At 43.4% G+C, this 25,999-nt stretch overlaps 1 protein-coding gene across 1 annotated transcript in view; it reads left to right on the plus strand.

Annotated features, from left to right (window-relative positions):
- The window catches only part of OXSR1 (oxidative stress responsive kinase 1), an 89,122-nt gene that overhangs the window by 18,474 nt on the left and 44,649 nt on the right, over window positions 1-25,999 (plus strand). The window contains exons 2-4 of the mRNA XM_063176987.1: window positions 1,524-1,636; window positions 11,141-11,249; window positions 22,350-22,491. Of these exons, the coding sequence (XP_063033057.1) occupies window positions 1,524-1,636; window positions 11,141-11,249; window positions 22,350-22,491 (364 nt within the window). The remainder of the gene's footprint in view (window positions 1-1,523; window positions 1,637-11,140; window positions 11,250-22,349; window positions 22,492-25,999) is intronic.

Raw genomic sequence — 25,999 nt, forward strand, 5'->3', positions numbered from 1 at the left:
GTAAATAGTCTCTGAAAAACAATATGTGTGCAAGTAATAAATGGCCTCAGTCTTGAACTTCTTAAAAACCCATTTGCTTTGGGAAATAATAAAGTTTTAGCAACATTAGCATTCTGTGTTCTGCACGCTTCTGCCATTAAAATGTAAACTCCTGAGTACAGGGAGTCCTGGCAAGCTGATGCTGATGTCCAGGGTGCACTGGCCATGCCATATAAAGTGAAGTCAAAGTCCTGCAGCTCCCACTGCAGCAGGTGCTGGTTGAAGATTAGAGGAGCAGAGTCCCACAGTTCAGGGCTTTTCAATTTATTGACTCAGAATGGTGCAGTTTTCCTTTGTCTTTCAGGGCTGAGTTTCAAACTCTTTCCCTCACCTGGAACCTGGTGTAAGAAGACACTTGATGGTGACTGTAGGGATCTTCAGTAGTCTTTGTTTGAAAATGAAAGTTTTTGCTCCCAGTTCATGTGAATGTACTAGAAAAAATCACAAAGCTTGCAAAAATGTGCTTTACCTGAATTACAGAATCTGGAAGTAGTTTTTATAGTATTAAAAATAGGCAAATCTGCTAAAATAGGTGTGTTACACCAAAATGCAGAATAGTTGTTTTAATTTCTCTTTATTTTTATTAAAATTTTTTAGGTATTTGCCTTATGAACATTTGAGCTATTTTCCACATATATGAACATTTGAGCTATATTCCACATTTCTACCCCTATTTTATTAGAGTGGATTTACTCCTTTCCAGTGAAGTGTGTAAATGTGGGGAACCATGAAGAAGGTAGAAAATAAAACAACAAGGTGTCCTGTTGATGAGAGGTGAATGTTGCAACAGCTTCTGGAAGCCAACAAAAGTGAACTTAACATCAAATAGATTTTAAGTCTCACTATTGCAAACTCCCTTGCATGCCAAAGGATATGATGGTGCTGGGTACTTTAAATGCAGAAGTCCCTACTTGTGGCAGTTTGAAGGGCTGTATGTTAAAATGTGCTTTTTTTTCCCTATTGGAATTTAAATGGTCTGGGGCTGTGGTTTTCAGCCCAGAAACTGAGGCAGTGTGAGAGCTGGAGCTGAACCTGTTTGAATGAAACCCACCTCGTGTCTTTGCATAAAATGAAGAGAGATGAGAACAGCAGTTAGTGCATAAAAATATTTGAAAAAATCTCATTAGCGTTGGTAGCAAAGAGTGGCTTGTTCTGACACTTTGGGTGAACACATCAGGTTAGAAGTCTGTGTGACCTCAGTGACAAATCTTTAAAAGTACATGAGTAGAATCACTCTTTTATAAGGAAGCTGGAGTCTGGGGAGGGTTTTTGGGCTGCAGAGCTGTAATGATCCCTGGAAGGGACCATAAAGATCCGCTTGTTTTCCTTCAGTTTGCCCAGGGAGCTGCGCAGTGGGAATGCCTGCAGTGCTCTCACTGGTTTTCCCCTGGCTCTGCTGTCTTTGCTGTACTCAGGGTTTGTTTGGCCTCCCTCCCTGGGTGCTGCAGTGTGTGAGGTGTTGGTAACTCTCTGTTTCCCCCCAGGCAGCGGAGCCACTGCCGTGGTCCAGGCCGCTTTCTGCGCTCCCAAGAAGGAGAAGGTGGCGATCAAACGCATCAACCTGGAGAAGTGTCAGACGAGCATGGATGAACTCCTGGTATGCAGTCACAATTGTCTGGGGGTTGTGTTCCAGTTATTTCTGAGATATCTCTTTGCCAAGTGCCTTAAAACCTTTCCTGAAGTGGGGTGAAGGTGAGGGAGCTCGACTGACTTCATAATTGGCAGCTCAGTTGTCCTGGTTGTGGGACATGGTACTTAAAATGTTAAAAAGATCAACTGTTGCAAAACTTCAGACTGTTTGTTTAGAGCTCAGCACTTTGTATAATCCCTTTGTTTTGAACTGAGTTAATGTGCAAGTGTGAAGCTCTGCTGTACCCACAAGAGCCCTGAGGTTTGAGGGGGATCCAGAGCTGCATGCTTTCAGAACATTTAACATTGAAGGAAATGGCTTTGCTTTCTTTTCCTTTCCTGCAGTTCTTTACATTTTTTCCCATTCACCTGTAAAGAGAAAAACTGAATGAATTAGCTGTTGTTCCTAATCTCTTTCTGGTACTGTTGCCAGCTAAAGGGATCACTGACATACTGCAAGCTGCCATATGGAAATCCCCATAATTCTGAGTTCAGGAAAGGAGACAGAGTCCTTTGGAGCTGCAGTGCTGTAATTTTCTGCTGCTCTGTGTCTCTTTTCTCAAGGTTGTCTCAATGAAAAACTGAATTTTGCAGTAGCTGTGGTAACTGAAATTTCCCTTTTCTTATCTGGCTCCTGTGTTGATGGGTTTGGTTTTCTTCTCTTTGTGTGTGAGCTGGTGCCTCTGTAGTGCAGTGGTTCTCTCATTCACCTCACATCTGGGAGGTCTCTGAATTTAAACAAGGCAGACACAGAGATTCCTGTGAACACTGAGGTGTCTCTACTAGAATGAAAGAGATCTCTGGGGCAAAATTTTCCACAGTAAATACTGGCATTATGGAGATGAGGCCTGGTACCATCTTTTCTTCTGAAGCACCTCTCTAGGATTTTTATAATCCTGCCTTGTCTTTCTGTCCCCCCTCGACAGCTGCTGTAGTTTACCTCAGGCACTTGTTTTGGTGCTTGCAATTAGAAGGTAGAACAGAAACAGAATTTGGGAGTCCTGCTTCCTCTGCATTTGTACAATCTTCAGTAGATCACCTGAGCCACAGTTCCAGTTTCCATCTAGTATCTGATGGTATTTTTGTTGTTATGGGTATGTGCAAATCTGCCCTGGTTGAGAGGAAGGGCCCCATTCAGGCTGCCAGTGCTCCTGAGCAGGGTTGTGTGTGGGCCTGTGTTCAAATCCTCTTATGGCTCATGCTGCTGTAGGGCTTCAAGATCTCTTCTCACACTTGGTCTTTTTGTCCTTATACCAACCCTTGGTGTCCTTTTCAAGCCTTTTGTGTGGCTTGCCCATACTGCCCTGCCTCAGTGGTGTTCCTGAGTGCATTGTCAGGGTGTAGTAATTGAGACTGGGATTCTTTGAGTAATTGCCAATTCTGACTAACAACATCAGCTTCAGAAAGAGACACTGTAGAGACTTGATGTGTAATTTTAGATAAGTACTTCTAATTGCACATTTGAAGTCTCTGGCTGACCCATTCCTCACAATTATTTTTCTTGTTATGGGTGGGTCTGCAATGTATTGCTGTTGTCAGCTCTCCAGAGCTTCCACTTTTGTGACTGGATCTGGTGTGGGTCCTTCTCTGGGTTAAGTGTGCAGCTGTCAGTGTTCTTGAATTTGAAAGTCATGGAAGGGTGGAGGGGCATGAGATGGTTCTGAGCTGTAGCAGCTTCCAGGGGCAGGGGTTGCTGAGGTGGTTGTGTTGTGTGAAAAAGTGTTTTCCCTGGGTTTGTTCTGAATTTGTCAGTCTATTGATCACCAGTGTTTCTCAGTGCAAGAGCCAAAAGAATGGAAGTTCCTGATTTCCCAGCTCTGTGTGCTTCACTTCTTTTCATCTTGTTTCCATATCTGCTTCTACCCTAAAATAAATATTCTCAAGTTTTGCAGTCTTGTAGTCTCCCTTCATGGCAGTTTTCCCCATTAGTTTAATTAACTTTTATGAGCAACGACTTTGTATTGCAGGATTGTGCCTTCCCCACAAAAAAACCTCCAAAGTTAAGTGTAGGTGCTTGCAGGTTACAATTGTTTAAAGAAGCAAATACAAAGACAGATGTGATGAATTCACACTGGGGTATGTTGTGTCCCTGCCTTGCTTTCTCCTCTCCCCCAGTGCAGTTAAAATCACAGAACTGGGGCTTTCATGGGGCTTCTGTTGCTCTGAAGGCATTTGGGCACAGCAGTCAGCTTATGGTGAACTCTGCTTTCCTGCCTGGGGTCAGGTGAGGGCTCTTGGGTTACAGCACTGTCCACTCATTGGGCAGTGTGATAGCAAAGGGAAAATTGTGCTTAAATGATTTTATTATTATTTTTCTGCAGTGCCTCACATTTCTCTGTTGAAGCAAGCTTCCTTATTCCCAGAAGCTGCATAGCCAAGAGGGTAGAACAGACTCACTTTGCTTGGGAGAGGGTAGGGAGACCAGCAAACCATCCTTAAAAAGGTGATTTGGTTCTTGTACACCTCTTTTAGTGTCTGTGCTGCTTAGGGGTTTGCATTTGTAGTTCTTGGGATGGAGGAGAAGAGAAAGGTTAGTTTGGAGTGGGAAATGCAGAGTGTTTCTATCACCAGCTGGATGGATGAGTGGCCTTGAGCTTCCTCTAAGCCTAGCAGGTGTCCCAAGGCCAGGAAATCTGGGATCACATCCTTGCTTTGGAGATGCTGTGCTTAGACTAAGTGCTGTGACTTGGCTCTTTAAAGGTATTGATCTTGATCCTTTTATCTCAATGTACATTTGAGCTGTGTGGGTGGTCAGGAATAAACTGCACACTTGGCATATACTGTATGACATTCCAGGTTAATGCACTAAATTTATTTCTTGCTCTGGGGTATGGAAAATGCAGGAAGGGCCAGCTTTGTTGAATCATGAGCAGGCCAAGTCAAGGGCAAATTGCTGTAAAGAATGTAGACAGCAGGAGTAATGCTGTGCAGAGTTGTGCCTCCTTCTAACCCAGCTACTGAATTAGGTGGTGTTTGTCAGGAATTTATTTCCATGCCTCATTTTCAGCTTTTTTCCTGTACATTTCTGAATGCTCACAGGTCTCTCCCAGCCTGCCTGTGGGATTCAGCTGACAGAAAAGCACAGTGTAGCTTATGGGGATTCTTGCTCAGGGGTGTGACTGGGAGTGGAGTGCAGGGAGAGGTGGTCAAATACAAATACAAATATATGTATTGTTGTCTACAAATGGCCTTGGACTTTTTGATTTATTGCTGAAGTTCCACTTTTTATTTGTCTTGCAACCCACAGTAGTTAACAACCACACTGCTGTGGGTTTGCAAACAGTCTGCTTGCTCATGTGTTGTATTTCACAGCTGCACACCATTCAGAGCTGTGTTTTGCTCTCTTTTCCATTGCGGGATGCTGGTTGCCAATCCTTGAAACAGTGGTGTCACATCTGCCTCAAAATAACCATGCTTCCAACCTTTTTCTTGTATAAATGTTTTCTTGTTTTAAAGAATTACTGATCTGAAAGGCCTTAAATCCCCCCTCTGTCCTACAAACTCTACTTCATTTTCATGTAATTAAAGCTAAGTTTTCTTTCATCCAGATGGAGACTTTTCTCTCCATGAGTAGCAGATGATGTGGCTTGTCAGCTTAGCAGTTCCCAGCAATGTTGAACAGCAGAGAGGGAAACAGAAGCTATGGGATATTTCACATTGGGCTTTCCCAGCTAGGGGAAATGCTGCCTGTTTATTCCCTAGGATGATTCAACAGGAGACAGGCTCAGGAAAGGGCATGGGAGATGTGGTGTTGCTGTTCCTAGAAAGATTGCAAATTCTCCCTGCTCCACAGCCTGACTGCCCTGGGCCTGGCAGGCTGCACACAAGAGGTGAAGGTGCTGCTCTTTCAGTGCTGTGGCCACAGGGCAGGTGAGGAGGCTGAGGGAACAAACTGAGCTGCAGTTAAACAGAAATGTCCTTTAGAATTTCATGGAAATAACCCAGGGACCTTGCTGCCAATAGCATGGAGATCAAACATTGCATGAGATTAAATAAATCAACCTATAGTTGAGAAGGTTAAATTAGATAGGATTTAAAAAAGGGATTATGAACTCCCCTGGTTTAAATCATAAGCCAACTGTTAACTGCCCAGGCTTAGTCAGAAGTCTACCCTCTGGGCAGATAATTGTGTAACTGCTTTTTATAGGGTTTTTACACCTTCTTTTGAAGACTTGGACAGGATATTGAGCTGCCTTTGATCTGATGGAGCACTTCCTACCAGTGGTTTAACCAGACTATAGGGTTGCTGGGGACAAAGCAGCAGATTGCTGTGGAAGTAGTACAGATGTTTCATCCATGCCTGTCACCTGCTGGGAATTGCCATTATAATTCCATTTCCAGGCCTGAGACCTTCATGCTTGCTCCAGGGAAAATAAGTGCCCAAGTGTCAGTGCCAGGGAATCTGATAAATGATATGTGGTTTCTGCATGGTTATTTGATCTGCTGACTTACACGTTCCTTGCATGTTGGGATTGCAGCTTAAGGCTTAAACCTGTGCTGGGTGCAGCTTGGTTGTATTGTTTATCAAAGCAGCAACAACAGAAGTCTTAATTACTGCACTGGTTTAGGTTTTGTTTTGGTTTTTTTTTTTTGTGTAAAGTTCACTATGAACGTCAGAATTAATGGTGGACGAAATCCTGAACATCCTTCTCTTGGAGTGGATGAGCATGAGATGGTGCATGTAAAGAATTTCAGAGAGTTTGCAGCTGTCTGTGGGCACTAATTCCACTGAAAGCATTGCTGAGCTGTAAGCTCTGGTATTGATCTGAACAGCTGGATCAGTGATGGGTTAGCTGGGATGTGGGTGAAGCTGGCTGGCTTGTGTCTGTGAGAGGAGGCACCACTCACCCATCTGCCTTTGGGCTGAAACCAATTAAAAATGGCCATGTAGGAATTGCTGCACTCCAACAGTTCAGGAACACCTGCTTCCTTCAGTACATTGTCACTAATGGTGAAGACTTTGAAAGAAGGAATGACTGCATGAGGCTGAAGAGCAGCCATTAAAATGGACAACTGCTGAATGACTTGCCAGGGCACTATTTTGTTCCCATCACTGAAGATTACTTAATGGATGAACTGGGTTTATCCCTTTCAGAATTGTTTCTTTTCCACTGTTGTTCTAGGGCTAATCTAACTCCTCTCTACTCGTGCCAGTTTAGCTCCTGTAGCACTTAAGGCAAGGGCTTGAACTGGATAATCCAAGGAGTGGGAGCTGAATCAGAATCTCTGATTTTGTGCTTTCCCCCACCTTCTTAAAAAATATCTATTGAGTTAATTTTGATAGAAGAACATGTTTGGGTTTGGTTTTTATTTTAGTTCTGTTGCCACCTCAAAAGGCAAATGAATTATTATTGTCAGTTTTACAACCTTTTAGCTAAACTGTTAAAATTTCTCTTGGAGCAGAATGTGAATGGTTGTGGCTGCCTATAGGACTGGAGCTCTAAATCCTGCTTTAGAAGGATGAAGAGCAGCTTTAATGCCTTATCTCCCAGCTGAAATCTCATGGCATAAGATCTTTGCCAGCCATAGTTGGAGCATTGGTGCTTTCAAGGGGTGATCACATCTGACCTGCTCTGTTTTCTGCTCCAGCCATGCTTTCCCTCCCCACTTCTCCTATGGTTGTGATTCCCCTCAAACAGGGTTACCATGCTGGCAGCCCTCTGGACTCCTCTGAAGTTGCAGGTAGCCACATGAAAGCACTCTGCTGCTCTGCTATCTCTGGAGTTCATGTCAACATGTAGGAAGTAAAACTAAATAAAGCATCATTTTAATCCTGGTAGTTGAGAGCAAGTGCCTCTGAAGCAAGCCTCAGGGGCAGATAAACACAGAGTAAAAGGTGGTGATGTGAAAAGAAAATACCATTAGGAAACTTGAGCTGGTAGCTAAAACACAGCCTTACCTGCTCCTATTAATTCCAACTTCAATTGTGTGTCACTGGGCAAATAAACCCTCCTCCAAAATAGCTGATCTCCAGAAGTATGTCTGACTTACAGGAGACTAATAGGTTGCTTATGATTCTAGATTATACTTCATTGCACTTTTATGACTGTTTTGCAAGCCTTGAAATGTTTCTTTTATTGCCTGTAGAAGTACTGAAAACATTTGTCAGAACCTTTAATGGAAGCCATGGAGGCATTTAGAGCTAATCCCAGTCTATTTGCTTTTGGTATTTGACAATACAGATATTAAAAATATCTCACCCTGGGTGAGCATGTAACCATTTCCAAACCATTGCCTGTGTCTAGACTTGTTTTTGTCGGGAGTTCATTCTCCACAGCTGAGCAGAAAGCAGAGGAATTTCTGGGAATTGGCAGCAGGGCTGTCTCTCATCACTGAGGCCATGGAGGCTGAGGGGGTTGGGTGGGAGAGCTGCTCATCACCCCCTGCATCTGTGGGGGTCTGTACCAAGTGACCCATGGCTGCTGGCAGACAGGGAATGGAGCAGCCCAGAGAAATTATTACAGAGGTGTGCAAATCACTGAGATTTTTATTTGCAGTCTTCCAGTACCATTTTGATGCTGGGGAAAATATGGGAAGCACAGTTGTAGCTCTGTTATCTGGGGCTAGCAATCTTATTAGGGAGGTGGGAAGAGGAAACCTTTACCTGCTGTGACTGTTGTGTTTGAAGAGCAGCAAACTCTCCCAAAAGCTTTGGCAATAGTATTAAAGCTGAGCTTACTGTACAAAATGGCTGTTTTGCTGCATTTTATCATTTCCTACTCTGTTTTAGAGCAGAGCTGCCCAGTGATCCCTGAGTGGGATCCCTGCTTTACTGCAGCCCTCAGCCCCTGCACTGGCCCTGCTGCAGCAGGCTGTGGCTGTGTGATAGAACTGGCTTGGGTTCAGTTATGGCAGGTTTGGGAATGGTATTAAAGCTGAGCTTACCACACAAAAATGGCTGTTTTGCTGCATTTTATCCCTTCCTACTCTGTTTTAGAGCAGAGCTGCCCAGTGATCCCTGAGTGGGATCCCTGCCTTACTGCAGCCCTCAGCCCCTGCACTGGCCCTGCTGCAGCAGGCTGTGGATGGGTGGTAGGATTGGCTTGGGTTCAGTTCTGCAGGAAGCATTTTAACCACAAACCCCTGAGATTTGCCACTATCACTTTAAACAGTTGTATGGGCTGAGCTTTCAGGATGTTGGTGCCTTCTTTGGGGGAGAGCAGGAACCAAGCTTTGATGTAGCCAGTGTGAGATGAGCCTGGAAAATGCTGAAAATGAAATGGGGCTTTGGGGGTGGGAGGGAAACTCTGCCTGGCTGCTGCTCCTTCTGATTGGTAATAATGTAAAAACACTGAAAATCGTGGGCTGGGATGCAATTAATTATTCAGAGCTGTGCTACACAGTTGAGAGATGGATTAATCTGCTTGTATTATACATCCACTGGCTGACAGAGATGTTTAATTGCACACATCAGGTTTGTGATTATTTATTTTCCCTCTTTATGCTTTGGTGCACATGACAGACTTCAGCTATTTTTTTTTTTAGCTGTGTTTCCCAGCCCAGGAAGAAGATTGTGGTAGTGAATGAGAGAGGAAGTTCTTAGAAAATAATAATAAAATGTTAACTGTCACCAAATGCCTGGAAATTTCTGTAGTATGGGGCTGCTTAAATGGCAAAAATCTAATCTAGGTCTAGGATCTTAAGTAAACTTGGTCCAGACTTTGTCTCATTGCCTCCTGTACTCCAGTAGCATACACAAATATATATTAAATATGCAATGTTTGTATACATTTCTCATATTACTCTCTTGATCTCCCAGGGAACGGCTTCAAAATATTTTGAACAGTTTAGTTGAGAAAATACAAAGCCAGCTCCTCTGAGAGTGGTGGATTGGGGCAGGTCTGGCTGATGGGATGGATTACCAGCCCTTGCTTGCTGCTTTCCACCTTGGTTTCCTCTGGTGCCAGTTGATCCTGTGTAGTGAATTTTAATTGTCAGAGAGAGAACTACAGAGAACCACAGAAAACTCCAAAGTTGCTGATTTATTTCCTTTGTGAAAAATGACTTGACACAAGTGAAAGTTTGCAAGGAAGGGAGCTGGAGCTGTCAAAGTAAGCAAAATATATTGTTTGAGGCTGTATTTATTTTCACAGAGTGTTTTTTAGTCAGAGTATGCTACATGGAGATGAATAGCTTATTCCTCTTCAAATATCCTTTCCTGTTTAGAAGGATTCTTCTTTAATCTGCTTGTTAAGTTTCCTGGAAAGTTGGTGCCTCTCCTGGGGAAGCAGAAAGAGGAACCAATTGCTTTGGATTCCTCAAAGGCACCTACTCCCTGAAAAGCAGTGCTAAGTGGATAAATCAACATGAGCCTGTTCCTTTGGAGCTGTGATTGCCAGCTCAGGCCTTGCCAAGGGGAAGCAGTGGCTTTGCTCTGAGCTCAGCCACAAGCAGAGCTTTGTGCAGGAGCAGGAGGAACATGTGCTGCATTTGTGGGGTGTCCTGGGCACGGGTGAGTTCTCCTCAGAGCTCTTTCTTGTACTTCATCCCAGGGAAGTGTTGTGCTGAGAGGGAGGGAAGGGTCAGGGGTGAAGGGCCTTGCTCTCCTCATGGGTGTCCTGTGGAGGAATGGTGCAGCTGAGAGCAAAGTTCAGGGATGGGAGGATGAGTGTCTGGGGTGGGCACAGTTTGTCAGCTTGGGGCACTTGGCAGAAGCACAAAAGCTCAGCTGGGTGCAGTGCAGGGTGCCAGGCTTGGCTCAGGGGATGGCTTTTGTCTATGGACAGCCAAGAATCTGGGAGGCTTTCTGTCCAAAGTGGTGATTTGTGCTTGCATAACGAAATCAGTCAATGTTTTCTGTGGTGTTGTTCCCTCCATAACCAAAACTAAGACTAAGCACAGTCAAAACTCAAAACAATTTAACATCTGAACATATTTCATATTGTCCTGGACTGGAAGTAGCTACTGACTTTGTAATCTCAAAGTGATCTCTCTCTTCTTCCAGCGTGACAAAGGATGCAGCTGTCCTTTGTGCCTTCACCCTAACTGAGCTGAGCCATCTGCTTTCCTGCTGGGAACAAACTTTAGGAATAAGAGGCCTTTTTTCCCCAGAGGCCAATATTTCCCTTTCTCATCCAAATGATAGTCTTCAACAGATTAAGCATCTGTTGCAGAGTGTTTTACTGAAAGGAGAAGTCAGCATGAACTTCCTAGGTCACAAACCAGAGTGAATTTTTGGGAATATTCCATTGTAGCTGTGTGCAGGAATTTTGATTGCCACCACTTTGATATCCTTGCCATGGGTTTTTTGGTTAACTTTTTCTTTCTCTAGACAGACAGGAAGAACATCCTAAAATACCTTTTGGCTCTAGCATGATGGAGCCTGAATGTTTAGAGTATTTCTGGATTTTCTACATTTACCTTCTAGGTATCCTTTTTCTTTGTACCCTTGCTGTGTCTTGAGAAGATAATTCTGTGCCTGAGGAGTGATTACCACTGTGTCCAACTGCTGATGTTTTATTTTTCTCTACAGAAAGAAATTCAAGCCATGAGTCAGTGCCATCACCCCAACATTGTATCTTACTACACATCGTTTGTGGTGAAAGATGAGCTGTGGCTGGTGATGAAGTTACTCAGTGGAGGTGAGTGGTCACATTTCTTTACCCTAAAGGCAGCAGAAAAACCTGTCCTCCCTCCTTCCTCTCTCCCTTCTCTACCTCTTAAGGTTCCCACCCATGAATTAAGAATTGTGGAGTTGTTTAGGTTGGTAAAGACCTCTAGGATCAGAAAGGCCAATGATTACCCCAGCACTGCCAAGTTTACCTCTAAAACCTTGTCCCCAGTGTCACATCCACATGGTGACTCCACCACCTCCCAGCCAGCCTGTCCCAATGCTGAACAGCCCTTTCCATGAAGAAATGTTTCCAAATATCCAATCCAAACCTTCTCTGGTGCAAGTCAAGGCAGCTTCCTTTTGTCCTACTGCTTGTTCCTGGGAGCAGAGCTCGACCCCCCCCTGGCTGTCCCCTCCTGTCAGGGGCTCTGCAGATCCTAAAGGTCCCCTCTGATCCCCCTTTTCTCCAGGCTGAGCCCTTTCCCAGCTCCCTCAGCCCCTTCTGGTGCTCCAGCTCCTTCCCCAGCTCTGTTCCCTTCTCTGGACTCACTCCAGCCCCTCAAAGCCTTTCTTGTCATGAGGGGCCCAAAAGTGCCTGCAGGATGTGAGGTGTGGCCTCAGCAGTGCTGAGCAGAGGGGACAATCCCTGCCCTGGCCCAGGCCAGGTGCCCTTGGCCTTCTTGGCCACCTGGGCACTCCTGGCTGAGTTCAGCCACTGTCACCAGCACCCCCAGGTCCCTTCCCACCAGGAATCTTCCCAGCCATTCTTTGTGAATAATATTTGATGGCAACCCATTCAGCTCAGAAAAACTTCTCATGTTCTGTCCATCAGTAGCAACACCTAACTGGCTTTTGAAAATCACTGTCTGCTTAACACAGAGCCAGTGAAACTTCTCTTTTCTGGATTTGTTCTCTCAGACACTGGAGAAACAACTTTTTTTGAGAGAATGAGTTTGAAAATTTTGTATCAGTAATGTTTTATTTGAAGTCATAATATTTTCCAGGATCCCTGTTTAATTTACAGTTGAGACAAGAAATGGACTCAAGTTCTGGATGTTAACACAAAGTGCTGTTGCTAAATCCTGGGCCTGTCTTTAAGAAGACTTCATTTTCCTGGCACTGCAGCAAACAGGAATTGAGAACTGAAAAAGAAAAATCATTGTTTTCTTACATTTGAAAAAAATCCAACCTGGCTTCTCTGTTCTTGGCTTAATTTTGTGGGCTGTAAAATGCCAGGAGATGATGTGGAAAAATCTGGCTAAACCTGTTTGCATTTTGCACAAGAGCTCAACAATGACCATAAAATATGTCTCTTTGAAGGTGTTCTTTAGAGAATTTTAGCAGTTCTCTTGGAAGAAATCAAACTCCATGCCAGCCTTAAGTCTGTCTTAAAGGGTTTTTAATGTCTCATGTGCTCATGTGTCACTAAGCAATACCCTGTGTTTCCTTAGAGGGACATGTGACAGGTCATTAAAGCCCTGATGACTGTTTGTGTGTGGAAAAGAATCCCCTGCCAGCTCAGAGCAAGCAGTGCTGCTGGGTGTATAGAGAGAGTCTCTATGGGAAAGTTTCCACAACACCAGGAAATGGCATTTCAGGGGTGCTGGAGAGGAGCACCAATGGGTTTGGCCTTTTCCAGGAGTACACAACCTCTCTGAAGAAAATGCACAGCTGCCTCCATCACTTCACAGCAGTTTTCTGTCATGGCTCCTCCTTGACCCTCCAAATGTTGTCTCTGTTTGTTCTCAGTTGTGTGTGGACGTGTGTGTTTTTTATTTTTTTTTTTTTTGTTAGTTTTTTTTTTTTTTTGTGTAAAGCTGGGGAAAAGTCAGACCATCATTATCAAGGCAACACAGATGTAACGACTACACTGGAAAATTTCTGGAAAAATAATTATTGCTTCAGAACCAGCCTGTTGCTGGTGTGAATGATGACCTGCTTCTCATTTAATATTCCCTTTGAATGGGCTTTTATGTTCTTCAGCCTGATAATTGACCCTTGTGCAGCTCTGGCATTTAGTGGGGGATTTGCAGTTAAGGAGTGCTAGGAAATTTCCCTGCTTCTCATTCTGTTGCATATGTTGAAGAGTAGGGTCATTCCATAGAAGACAGAGCAGTAAGAGTGTAATTCTTCCCTTCCTCAACATTTCTGAGAGTCAGTGTTACATTTTCTCACTTAAGAGGAATCATTTGAAGGCTGGAGGAATTGCTAAAGTAAATAGAAAGACTTTGAGAATGACTTTTCACTTTCTAAGCAGGAGGATTCCTTGTGAGGTATTTTCCAGCTGTTTTCTTCTATACTTTTTACTTCTCTACATACTTTTTTATATCTGTGCTTCAGGGATCTCAGCTCTCATAGGCAGATTCTGCAGCACAGTCTTAAGGATGGGGGAAGAAACTTGTGATTGGAGCTTTCTGACTGAAGAGCTTTTTCATTCACTTTTAATGAGCCTATTTTCAGTTGGTCTTAGGCTGAGTGATTTATGTAACAAGAGACACTTCTAAAACTGCCTCTCATTCCTTCCAGCTTAGTTCTTATCAGTAATAAAGTGGCTTGTTTTGCAGTCATCTGTCATCCAGTGGGAAAAATAATGATCTGGATTTCAACAGGAAAAACCTTTGAGCTGGTTTTTAAACCAGAAAACAAAAGCAAAGAAAGAGCCCCCCAAAACAAAACCAAAAACAAACAAGCAAACACAAAACTGCACCAAAACAGAGTACAGCCTAACACTTACATTTTGTTTAGCTGTTTAAAAAGATTTGTACATCCCAATCTCAATAAGTACATATGAAATACATTCTGATGTCCATTCTGTATTTTGATCATGGCTTTTGTTCATGATAATTTATTCTGGGTAAAGTTCAGAATTTTACTGCCTCTTTTCTGTCAGTGTATGCTGATGTGTGATTTGAGGCTGAAACTAGTTTTAATTTCAGCCTACAGACAGTGACCTTATTAATTTGACAAACAGTCCACAAGACAGCCAATCTGTAATGCAAACCTTTTTTGTTGTTGCTGTAAGTGTAATTTAGCTTATTTTCTGGCTGCAGTCTATTGTTAAAATCCTAACCTGGTCATACATGCAAGTGTTTTAGAGATGTCTCTAAGGGAAAATTGTCTAAATCCACAAATTGCAGTTGTCTAACAGTGCCTTGCTCCTCTGACATCCAGAGGGTGCCCTCAAAGGTCCTGAATTACCTGCCTGACACTGTCACTGAAACAGAACTATTTGTACTCTGCTAGTGGGATATTTCTATATTTGCAAGTTGTCAGCAGCCAGGAGGAAGCCCTGGGGAGCTGATGAGCATCAGAGCCCAGGCAGGCTGGTGGGAGCCCCTGCTCAGAGCCCTGTGAGCTGGCAGCCCTGAGCCCAGAGCAGGTGTGGAGCTGCTGATGGCACAAACGTGGCTGTGATGAGAGGCAGTGGTGGGGACAAGGGCTGCTGCTGCTGGGTGCAGTCACTGACAGCCTCTCTCTGGCTGGGGATGTGTCTGTGTCAGCTTTGTCAGGTGCCTGCTCTTTCTGTTCCCTTCATTAGAAGCTGCAGAGCCTTTTCTCTAATGCTGGGAGTTCTGTAGGGTTCTAAGCTTAGCAGCATGAACTCGACACCCCAGCCTTTGAGTCCAGACTCCAAACTAAAATCCAGTGGCTATTTCTAGACAGCTGCTGACCTGCTCTTTGCCTCCCTGGCATTCTCCTCTCAGGAATTTTACTCGTGCCTTTTTAAAGCCTGCTGAAGCCAGTCCTGCTCTCAAACTCCTTTAGCAGGAAGAGGAGCAGCTGTGCTTTTGTTCTTGTGCTTTTACTCATTGTGACCTGCTTGCTCTTCTAAATTCTCCCTGCTTTTAACAAGAGCTCTCATTTCACAGGTGACCCATGGCTGTGGATAACTCTATAAAACAGTTGCTTCTAAGAAACAGCTGGCCCTGGTGACTTGCTACATCACACAACAATTTTTCCTGTCCTAGCCTGCAGCAGATAAAACTTCCGAAATATTTTTCAACTGTGCAAATCCTTTAAATGCTGAAACATTTCCAGATAGGACTCTTGGATATTCTGCCCTCTGCTCTAAGATTAAATCTGCTAAGGAGATTGCTGTATTGAAATAGTTAAACCTTTTATTTTCCAAAAGTTTTTAAGATTAGCTAATCAACTTCTTACTTCACGCTTTGATCTGAAGTTCAGAATGTCAGACCAAAAGAGGTAGGCAAATCTTAGCTCTCTACCAGGGAGTTAGGACATCTTGTTCTGCTTCTGCTGTGTTAATCTCTGATCTGGCTCCTCCTAATTCCAACAGAGTTCTGATCAAAGCATAAACCACAGGTCCTTAGAAATCTTTGTGCTTATGTTGAATTATTTTCTTAGGAGAGAGATATGCTATTTTTAATTCATCTGGAGGGATTTTGATTTTATTTGTAGAAACACAACTTAATTTCAAACAGTTAAGGATGGGGTAAGTCAGAAGCAGGGGATGGCAGGGATTGTACATGATGCAATGTGTGTAGGTACATTGCCACTCCTAACTGTAATAAGAAAAGCATGAAAAATTAGTTTGTGTTCAGATTTTCTCCTCGAAATGTCTTGATCACAACAGCAACAGGCTGTTTTGCTCCCTTTATTGTATTATCTTGTTTTCTGCCTTAATCTTCCCATATTTCTTCTGCATCCATGCACATGCCTGGGGGGAAGGAGGCAAGAAGTGGATGTTTCCTTAGCTTTCCTCTGAGGAGGTTGAACCAGGGTTAATGTCTTTTCCTTTGTTTTGTATAACTTGTTTCCTTTACTTTGCTACTCTCTGGCTGTATCTGTATTCCTCAGTCCCAGAAGAACTGAATCCAAACTGTTCTTCCTTCTTATGCATTTTTTCATCTGTTTGCCAGAGACTGACAAGGTGCAGATTTCATTCTTGGCTCTAATGACATACAGGCTCACTGAGACCACTGGCTAATGCTGAGATGTCTTGAAAGAAGCAGCAGTGACTCTGCCAACTCCCCCTTCTCAAAGTTCAGCCTGTTCAGCATCAGTGTTTGTCAGGTTTGGGGCAGATTTTGGTTCTCACAAAGTTGTGTGGTGATTCCCCAGCACTGTTTCCAATCCTGTTTGTGCCAGGCCTCTAAATGGCCAATCAATGCAGGTAGTGTTACCTGCTTATTTTGTTGTTGTTGTTTTTTCCAGGTTGGAAGTTAGAGAATTAAATTTTCCCATTCTGCCTCCTAGACGAAGTTAAAGAGGAGTTTTCACTGCATTGAACTTAAAGTGTATCTTGGTTCTGTCACTTAAGTTATAATATAACATGCAAGATATGGTTCCCATAGCAACCAGCTCTGCTGTACATTTTTTTTGTTCCTCTGGGGGCATGTAAAATTCCAGCTGGAATATTCCTGCATTTATCTCTGATCTTGTTCCAAACAAGCTTTCCTTTCTGCTCAGGTTTTCATGCCCTTCTCTGCTTCTGCCCCAGTGTGCTGGAGCCCTAAGCAGTGTCACTGATGAGTGTGGATGTTTTCTTCCTCTGCTGAGGAGAAACGTCAGAAACAGGCTTCCTAAATACCATTCCACTGGCTTGCTGGTGTAGGTGAGGTCAAGGAATCATGCTCTGGATTTGGAACAGGAAGCCTCAGTGTTTGTGGTGGTTTGAAAGTGAATCAGTGGAACAATTAGGACTTCTTGCCCCGAGGGTGTGATTACACAGAAGTTTTCTGCAGCAGCAAGCTGGTTCAAGGAGTTCCTGGCTCTTTGGTCTCCACCCTGCCTGGAAAACTGGATTTCCAGTTACTGCAGTGATCCCATTTTATGACGGTTTCTCGGCTGTTTAGGTGACCTGGAAAGGCCCGGGGTGGCCTTGGGCAGCCCGCGCTCCAAAGGACGAGAAGAGGCTTCAGGTTTTACTCGGTCTCGGTGTTTATTAATTGTTTATCTAAAAGATTTTCTCTTGGCCTGACAGAGGTCTGCACAGCAGCCAGCCATGAGCACACTGAGAGCCCCCAGGGCAGTCACCTATCTTTATACTCAAAATTACGTATACAATATTTATCAATTTCCCCCAATACCTTTCACCCTTATTGACCAGTGCACTTTTAGTAATAACCAATCCCAAAATGCCAACATCACCACAGAAGATGGAGGCCAAGAAGAAGAAGAAGAAGGACAGGACACACCCCAATTCCTCCATCTTGCTTCTTTAGACCCCCCTGTACCGAAATCCTAAACCCTGTGTTTCACACTCTAATTAACCCATCCCTACACCATTCACCCAGTGAAATCCTCCCATCCTCATACAGGTGTTGTCTCCCGTGCAGGATCAAAGTCCAGCCACCAGACACTTCTGGCAACATTCCAGGACTCCCGAGCCCCCCAAGGGTGGTCTCGGTCCCTCTGCACATCAGTCCTGAGGTGCTGAGATCCCACAATTTTATAGCATGGCTTTGGAAGTGATGCAGGGCCACAACAGTGAGGTGGTGAACCCTGGAACTTTAATCTCATTTTGTCACCATAGGTAACCTGGTATCTTTGCTAATTCACACAGTTCATGGTGTTGAAGGAGTCAGTTTTACTGGATGTGTGTGGGGTGCAAGTCAGGACTGCTTTTGCTGGGATCCAGGACTGTCCATTGCAATTGGTCTGCCTGGTGTCAATATCCAAAACATGAATGTCCTTCTCTTACAAGCAGTTACAGCTTGGGCTCTCTCAGCTGAGGGTGAGTGTGTACAGATTCCTTCTGCCTCGTCCTTAGGAGCTACAGCATTAGCAGCCTTTGGAGCAAAGTGGGAACTTGTGAGTTTGAGCAGAAAGCCACTTCCCTCTCAGCTGCTGTACAGTGTGCACTGAGAGCCTGCTCTTTGCTGAGGAGGTGCAGTTCCATGAGCTTTGGTGTCAGAGCACACTGAGACACTGGGATGATGAAGGACAGGCCATGCTAAATGCTTTATCAGATTGCACAGTATCTCTGAGGCTTCCTGTTGATGTGCTGCACAGTGTGTATTTGATGGGCAGCAATTTGTTTTAGCTGCATTTTTTCCATATCAATCACTAAATGTTGTCTGCTTTCCTTTGTCTTCTGTTGGGCTTTGAGATCAGTTGCTCGTCACCAGCTTTCTTTAAACATCCTTGTTAATGACAGCATTATTTATATTTATGGTTAGACTCCAGTTCTGACCCTTTTTTCTGTGTCTTGTTTTGTCTTTTCTTGGTATGTGACCCTTCTGGGCTTGGAAGAGCTTTCCAGTCAGCCTCAGCCAAACTTAATTTCTTTTTTATATCTTTCTCTGACTTAGGATTCAGCTTCCTGTACTTTGGGTCCATACTTGCTACTTGTGAATTTTTAATGAGAAAAATAATGAGGGAATTGTTGTAGTCAAACCTAATGCCATGTATAATACACACCAGAGTGCTTCATAGCATTATCTAAAATAGAGGTTTTATTTTAGAGAGGAGCCAAAGATATTTTTTTCTTTTCTGGAACATTGTAGTGGATTTGTTTTCTCCTTGAAAATCTTGTAGCTGTTAATACAGAGCAGGGAACCTTATTTCCAGTGTGAACCTCATCCTCTGGCCACTAGGTTCTGTCTTAAAGTGAGATACAGCAGTTTGCACATGGAGCACAAATCCATAGTGAAACAGTATTTAAGCAGAGATCCAGCTGTGTTGGGATGTGCTCTCTCTTCCCCAGTTACTCCTGAACTGGTTTGAAGCTGGCTCAGGAGCTGGCAGTCTGTGCAGTCATGCTGGTGTTTCCCAGCAGTGTGGTCACTTTGTTAAGCACATCCTCTGCTGTGGTTTAGGCCCTGGTTCCAGTTCAGCTGCATTAGTTTCCAGTTAATTTTAGCAGTTATTGTATTGCTGGATTGGGAACAGGCCCCTGTGCAGAACAGTCACTTCCCCCTTTAGACTCTGATTCCCTCATCTCTTGGTCCAGTTAATGGAGTTGGTGTGGGAATTTGTGTCCTGAGGCAGGGGAGGCCTTACCCTGGTGAGTGTGTCACACACACACACAGACAGACAGACCTCTGGTATCAAATTTGCATGGGATTGCTCAGCCTCATGCTGCACCCTTCTAGCAGGAGGTGTTTTCCTTGACAGTGAAATTCCCATGACTTCTCCTCTCAAAGCAGCTCCTTTCTCTTTGGGGATTTGGTTCTTCTCTTGCTCCATGCCACGCTTCCTGAGCCAGAATGCTGGAACATTCCATGGAGCAGTGCTGGGAAATGCAGCTTGGCTTTGTTCTGTAATTCCCTGGTGCTGTGCTTAATGAAGTTGTAGTTGAGTTGTGAGTCAGAACCAACTCCCAAACTTATTGATTTGTGAGTTGGAAAAATCACAGTTTCATGGTGCTGTGCAGTGGCCAATCCCCGAGCAGACAAAGGAGGACAATCCTAAGAACACTTTTTCCAGCAAAAGGGTGGCTCTTGGGTTGCTTCTCTGCTGTTTCCTGCAGTGGGCATTTTGCTGACCCCTTTTTGCTGTTCTTTCTGCAGAGGACTGACAAGTTCCCCCACTTCTATGAACATCTCAATGTGAAAGTGGTTTTAAAATAAATGTGCTTAAAAAGTGTCAGGCAGGACTGGGAGCAGATATAGCCTGGGTGTGAATCAGCCTTTTCACAACCAGGGCTGCCTCTGTGCATGCCCTCTTGTCTGTCTGCCCTCCACCCCCCTTTCAGGGTTAAATGCAACCTCTAACTTGGCTAAATAGAGGATTTTTTGACCAAATGAGTTTGAGTACACCATATGATCTGCCTCCTCATGTTCCCTGAGCCCTTTGCAGGAGAAGGGAAATGTTTGTGAACCGAGTCTGCTAACGGAGCCGTGGGTGGAGAGAGGACAAAACGAGTATGTGAAGAACCACATATTTTCACTGGACTTCTAAAACAAGTGACAGTTTGTTCTCCAGATTTAGGCACATTTCAGAGGAAAAGCCAGAACAGTGGATGTGGAGGGGCTTCTTTGGTGGGATTTTTTTGATGTCACAGAAATTCTTGTCCAGAATAAGAAGCCTCAAAGTTTGTAAGCTTGTACTCTTTAAATGTGAAAACATGATAGGCTGAAGGCCAGGTGAGTCCTTATGACACACAACAGAAGATGCTTTTCTCAACATAAAGGTGAATTTCAGTGAAGGGGTCCATCTCCAACATCTGAAATCTTAGCTTTCTTCAGTAAAGATATTCTTGTTCGGATGCAGGAAGTCCAACAAATGTCAAAACAACCTGAGTTACATCTGGGTGGAGCCTTTGGGTAAGACCCATGTCAAAATTCACTGCACATGAGAGTGTTTCTCTGCTTGGGTGGGGTAAAGGAAGGCTGAACACTGAGTATGTTTGCATAAAATGTTGGGGCAATGTTATGTAACTTCATTTCTGTATTTTTTTTTTTCATTTTCCTCTGGGGTTTTTTTCTGTTTTTGTTGTTGGAGTCTTCTGTGTTAAGACTGTGTCATCTGCAAATATCTTGAACTAAACAAAGATTTTTTGGTAAGAGGAAGCTGAAGGTGCTGTTCAGGGCAGCCAATTTATCCCTCAGTTTATTTCCACTGGGTTTGCTGGGTGTCTTGGTGTCCAGGTGAAGCTGCTGCCAGTGGGCCAGAGAAGATGGAAGTGAGAAATAGTAGCTCTGCAAGCTTTTAGATGAGCTCAGCAAATACTGCTTTACACCAACTAAGGGACACTGTACACCCATGTAATTGTTTCCTGTGCAGTTTGAATTGTGCAAAATGAGCCTTTGCACATGGTGTTTGTATTCAAACCTTGCAGCTTCTGCTTTCGTAGGAGAGTCCAAAAGGAAAATACTCTTCTAAGTGAAAACTGATCCGCACAATTGTTTTAGCCTAGAAATTCAGTTGGGATAGTTAATAAAATAAATGTTAAAGAGGAAGAGTTTTTTGTCCACCTGAACCTGAAGGGTGAGAAGAAAATCAAACTAAAAACCTCTTTTGGATTTTTCACTTGCTTCAGGAATTTACAAGGTGAAACTTTTAATTCTCCCATGGGCCACATTAATGAGAGTTTCTGTTCTTAAATCCAAAAAGATTTTTGATTGTGAGTTAAGAAGAATTAACTTCTCTAAACTTTTCTAAAACTGAGCCCAGCTTTTCTAAACTAGCTGACTTAGTACTGGGATGTTCTTTCTCTGTAAGTTTCCTGTTCAAAGACAAACAAAGCTGCAATTTATGTTCTCCAGTTGTGCCTGCTTTTCTCGTTCTTTAAGAACTTCCCAGTACTGCTGACACTGCTTTGTGCCCATAGCTATAAAAACCCTTCTAGTCCCTATCCAGCCATTAAACCATAGAAACCCAAGTTTGAAGGGGCTAAATGGCACAGGCTTTGGAAAAGAGGCTTAGCCATCCACGCTGGAGCAATAAAAAGTTCTGAGAAGTGTTTTCAGTGCAGCTGCAAATGCAAGGAGGGCAGCAGGCAGTGCCTGTGGAAAGCTGGGCCTTGCACAAGAGTCACCGGCTCCGTTCGTTCCTGGGTGCAGTTTGCAGAAGTGCTTTGCTCTCTGAAGCCTGGTTTGTCATGGAAGATGATGTAATTCACACCATGCTGGGGAGAGAGACTAAACATGCTTCTAGGGAAGGATCTAAGCTATTCCAGTGCTGTACACAGTGAAGAAGGGACTTATTGTCACAACTCAGCCTCATTTCTTCTCTGTTTTATGATTTCCACTTTTTTTTTCCTGTCAGGGTTGTACCAGCCATAACAGATGAGATTTTTCCTGATATTCCTCTGCACAGAATTTTTAGGAGCTGAAAAAGAGTGCCTAATTTTATCAAGCTTGTTACCTTCAGCTTGAGTCCTGGCATCCCCCTGCTTTTTCCATTTCCCCCTTCAGCTTCTCCAGTACTCAGCACTAAGCCAGCTGTAGCATCAGTGTCTACTTAAAAACCTTCCAAATGTTGTGTGTGTACATTTTACACTTTGGCTTGTTCAAATAACTTCTCAGTGTTCACAGGGCTTTTACAGGCTCTGCCCCCAGGGGTTCTTTGTTGCCTCTGCTTTCCTGCAGCAAAAGCTTCATCTTCTGACTCTGATCCTGACCATCATCAGTGAATTTCTTGTATATTAAACAATGATAAATTACACTTAACTGTGAATCAGTTCTTCTAGTTTAAACTAAGGTGTTTGACTCTTCTCTAGGCTCTGTTTTGGATATTATCAAGCACATTGTGGCCAAAGGAGAACACAAGACTGGTGTCCTGGATGAAGCTTGTATAGCCACAATCCTTAAGGAGGTGCTGGAGGGACTGGACTACCTGCATAAAAACGGGCAAATCCACAGGTATTTTGTTTTTCTCATGTCAAAAAATGTTATTGAAACAGAGTAGCTGAGCACAGTCTCATCCCATAACTTGCTGAGGGCATAAAGAGAGGAAAGTAAAAGTGGGAGCTTTATTAAAATGCAGAATTAAGATGTTTGTATTCTATATACTATGTCTGTATTCAATGACTAGGCCAAATTTGGGTAAATTTTGGGGTGTTGAAAGTTCTAATATAGGGAATCTCTTTCTAAATGTCAACATTCAGCTGCAAAGTGTAGTTGATGGAAAGCTGGAAAACTTCCACTGGCTTTGTTTCTTGCAGAGCTACAGATTACCAAGAGCACTTTGTAGGCAGAGTTGAGCAATTTAATAAAAAGTCCTTCCAGCTCTGATTCTTTTTTTTGAGGTTAACTGTAAGATCAACATAATAACATTTGAATTTGAGTAATTTTATTAACAAAAAAGAAATAAAAATAATGGAAAAACTTCTTCTGTAGGCAAAGCCCAGTTAACTAATGGCCTGTGATTTGACAGACCACTGAAATCCATGGTTCTATGCTGGTGTTTGTCTGGGGTGTGTTTTTAAATCACATTTTCCTCTCTCCTGGTGTCAAGGTGTGGTGTAGTTCAGTAGAAGATGCTAAGTTGGTCTGTTCTGTGTTAAAAAGACTGAGATTTGCAATCCTAAATATGTGCTGAAAATAGAATATACTGCTTGTGGGTAATGTACACAATCCCAGCCACAGACTGCTACTGGAACAGCCTCTTCTTTCTTGGGAATTTTGTGAGCTTGGCTCTCCTCTGGTACAATGCCATTATAAGCATTGCTGCTGCTGTGCTGGAGTAAGTTTCTGTCTTCTTATAGCTGCACAAGAAGAGGTAATTTTTTTGCCAAAATGTTATTTTAATTAGAAAATACAAGAAGTATTCATAGTTTCAATCAAACTGACTGACTTTTGTAGGTTATTTTGGATTAAAAGGCAAGAAACAGTTGGAAATGATTCAGGTGGAATTCTTCTCCCTGAAAGAAGTCTCAAATTTCAGTTTCCAGTCTCAACTGAAATTCTGATTTAACAAGAATCATTGTCTTCATTGGAGCCAGTTTTGATTTCATAGCTGGTTGCTCGTTGCTTAACTTTGTTTTTTGAGATAAGACTTGAGGCAGCTCTGGGAATTTAGAGTAAAGCAATAAACCAACTTGCTTGCCAATTACATGGCTGTAAGTTTTCACTTTGCCATAAGTAATTGACAGAACTGTGTTCATCTGTGACCTGCAGTAGGTTTGCTTGGCTGACTCTGTTATCTTCTGGTGTTGTGAAATTGAAATATATCTGTTAAAGCAGCAGAAACCTGTTAAATCTCAGTTTCTTGGAAGATACTGCATAATGTTTCATGTATTGAGGAGAGGTGGTTCTCCATTTGGCTGGCTGGAATGGAAAAGCAAAACTAGTAAATGTGGTAAAGATTAGAGATAATAAATTTATGTGTGTGGTGTGTGTGGTTTTTTTACTGCACTCAGCAAAAATACTATGTTCACAAAATTCAAACTACTGGTCTGAAGAAAATATGATTCATATTGAATCATTTGGAATTGAACTGGGTCAAACCTGCTGTGACCATTCTCATCCTGCTCATTGCCCAAACTTCAGCAAAGAAATCAGAGCTGTGTCATTGCTGCAGCTTAAGGTTGTGGTTATGCATCAGCCCCTTTGCATGTGTTTCATCCCTATATTTTGGGGTTCTCCAAAAGCTGTGTAATATTGTATCACAGAAAAGGATTTGGATTATCTCATTGTGCTGGGAACAGCAGTCTGGGAAGTTTGGAGAAGTGGGATACAGAAGGAAGGTTGTGTGTGTGATTTCCTACCTGTGATACAAAGCAAGCTGTCATGCCTTTGAGGGATGAAACATGTTTCCTTAATGGAGTTCATCATGCTGAGTTCCATTTTATCCAGATGTGTGTGTGCTGCTGAGGAAAACACAGTTTGAAGTTGCAGTGCAGCTGGGACCTTTGCTCAGCTGTAGGAATATCTGTATGGTTTTCCCATTTTGCTTCATGCTAGGAGTCATAACATTGGCCATGCCTGATGGGAAAGGCAGGTGGAAATCTTGCAGCCATGCCTGGGATGCTCTCAGAGGAAGTGTTTAAAATAACTGAACTTTGCTCCCCTGGGTCAGCTTCAAGTATCTGGCTCTAAAGGAAAGCACATCAAGTGATGGCTGAAGTGCAGATATTGTATCTGTAGTGTGGGGCAGCTGTACTTGGGGTGAACATTAGGCCAGGGCAGGATCAGCTGTGAAGGGTCAGAACTGAAGGGCTTTAGTTAAGACCTGGAACAGCCAGCCCAAAGCAAGCAGCCATCCAGCAGAAAAAAAATGTTCAGCTGGTTACACTAAATCTCCAAACTCTGCTTATATTACACCTTGGAGAAAACAACTTGATAAAATTAGAGACACAGCATGAGTGAGTGACTGTAATTAGCACATCTGAAGTTGGACAGGCAGGCCAGTGGCACAGCCCAAATGATGAATATTGGGTCCCAAATGTAATTTTGTGGGCACTGTAGACCAGAAGTGGGGCTGTAAATCACCACTGAGATCAGAGAACATATTTCTGTCCTTGGAGCTGCTCAATACTTTTAAATTATGCATAATCTTAAATGGGTAAATGAAGTTAACACGTGAAAAACTGGCTTAATGAAATTTTGCTGCTGCTGAATCTTGCTCTGCCTACGCCTGCCTTGAACTTCATGCCACTTCCAATTAAGGTTTGGGGAGCTGTCTTGGTGTGGAAGTGCAAATCCCTGCTTTGGACAGGAGGCGAGTTTGTCAGTATTCTCTAGAGGAGATTAGAAAGCCAAATATCTAGTGAAGGCTTAAATTATAATTTTTTCTTGTTTACTTTCCTAATTAACAGCCAGATCGAGTTTGAAACTTGAATAGACACCATTGTTCAGGAATAAATGCTGAAGTCTCCCACATTGCCCAAAGTGATTTTTTTTTTTGTTTTTTTTTTTTGCATTCATCTTGCAAGGGCTGACGGGAAGTGTCTGAGGCCTTATGGCAAAGACAATGGGGAAGACAAAATCAGTTTTATTTTCATGAACACTCTATACCACAGCAACAATTGATTACAAATGGTCTCCATCTTCTCCAAAATCAGCAGTGCCAGCCTTATCTGGGAGCTGGCAGCTCCCTGGCCTGACTCTGTCCCCTCTCTGGTGCCAGCTGCTGCTGTCCCCGCTGTGGTTCCTGTGGAGCACGGTGATCCCAGGGAGGGTTTGCAATGCCACTGATCCAGCCCATGTTCAGTGAGGGAAGTGCCTGGGCAGCAGCCAGAGCTCTGGGGACACAGGGCCACGCTGGGGAGCCCTGGGTGAGGCTGTGCTGCAGCAATCTGCTCGGGCTCATTTCTGTGGGGAAGTCAAACAGGACTGACAGTGCTGTCAGGGGTCGTTGCCAGGCTAATCTGGGCTGGGTGACACTCAGGGTATGTTGTACCTCTTCCCCATTTAGACTCTGATTCCT

Source organism: Melospiza melodia, chromosome 1, assembly GCF_035770615.1.
Source record: "Melospiza melodia melodia isolate bMelMel2 chromosome 1, bMelMel2.pri, whole genome shotgun sequence".
Classification (NCBI taxonomy): domain Eukaryota; kingdom Metazoa; phylum Chordata; class Aves; order Passeriformes; family Passerellidae; genus Melospiza; species Melospiza melodia.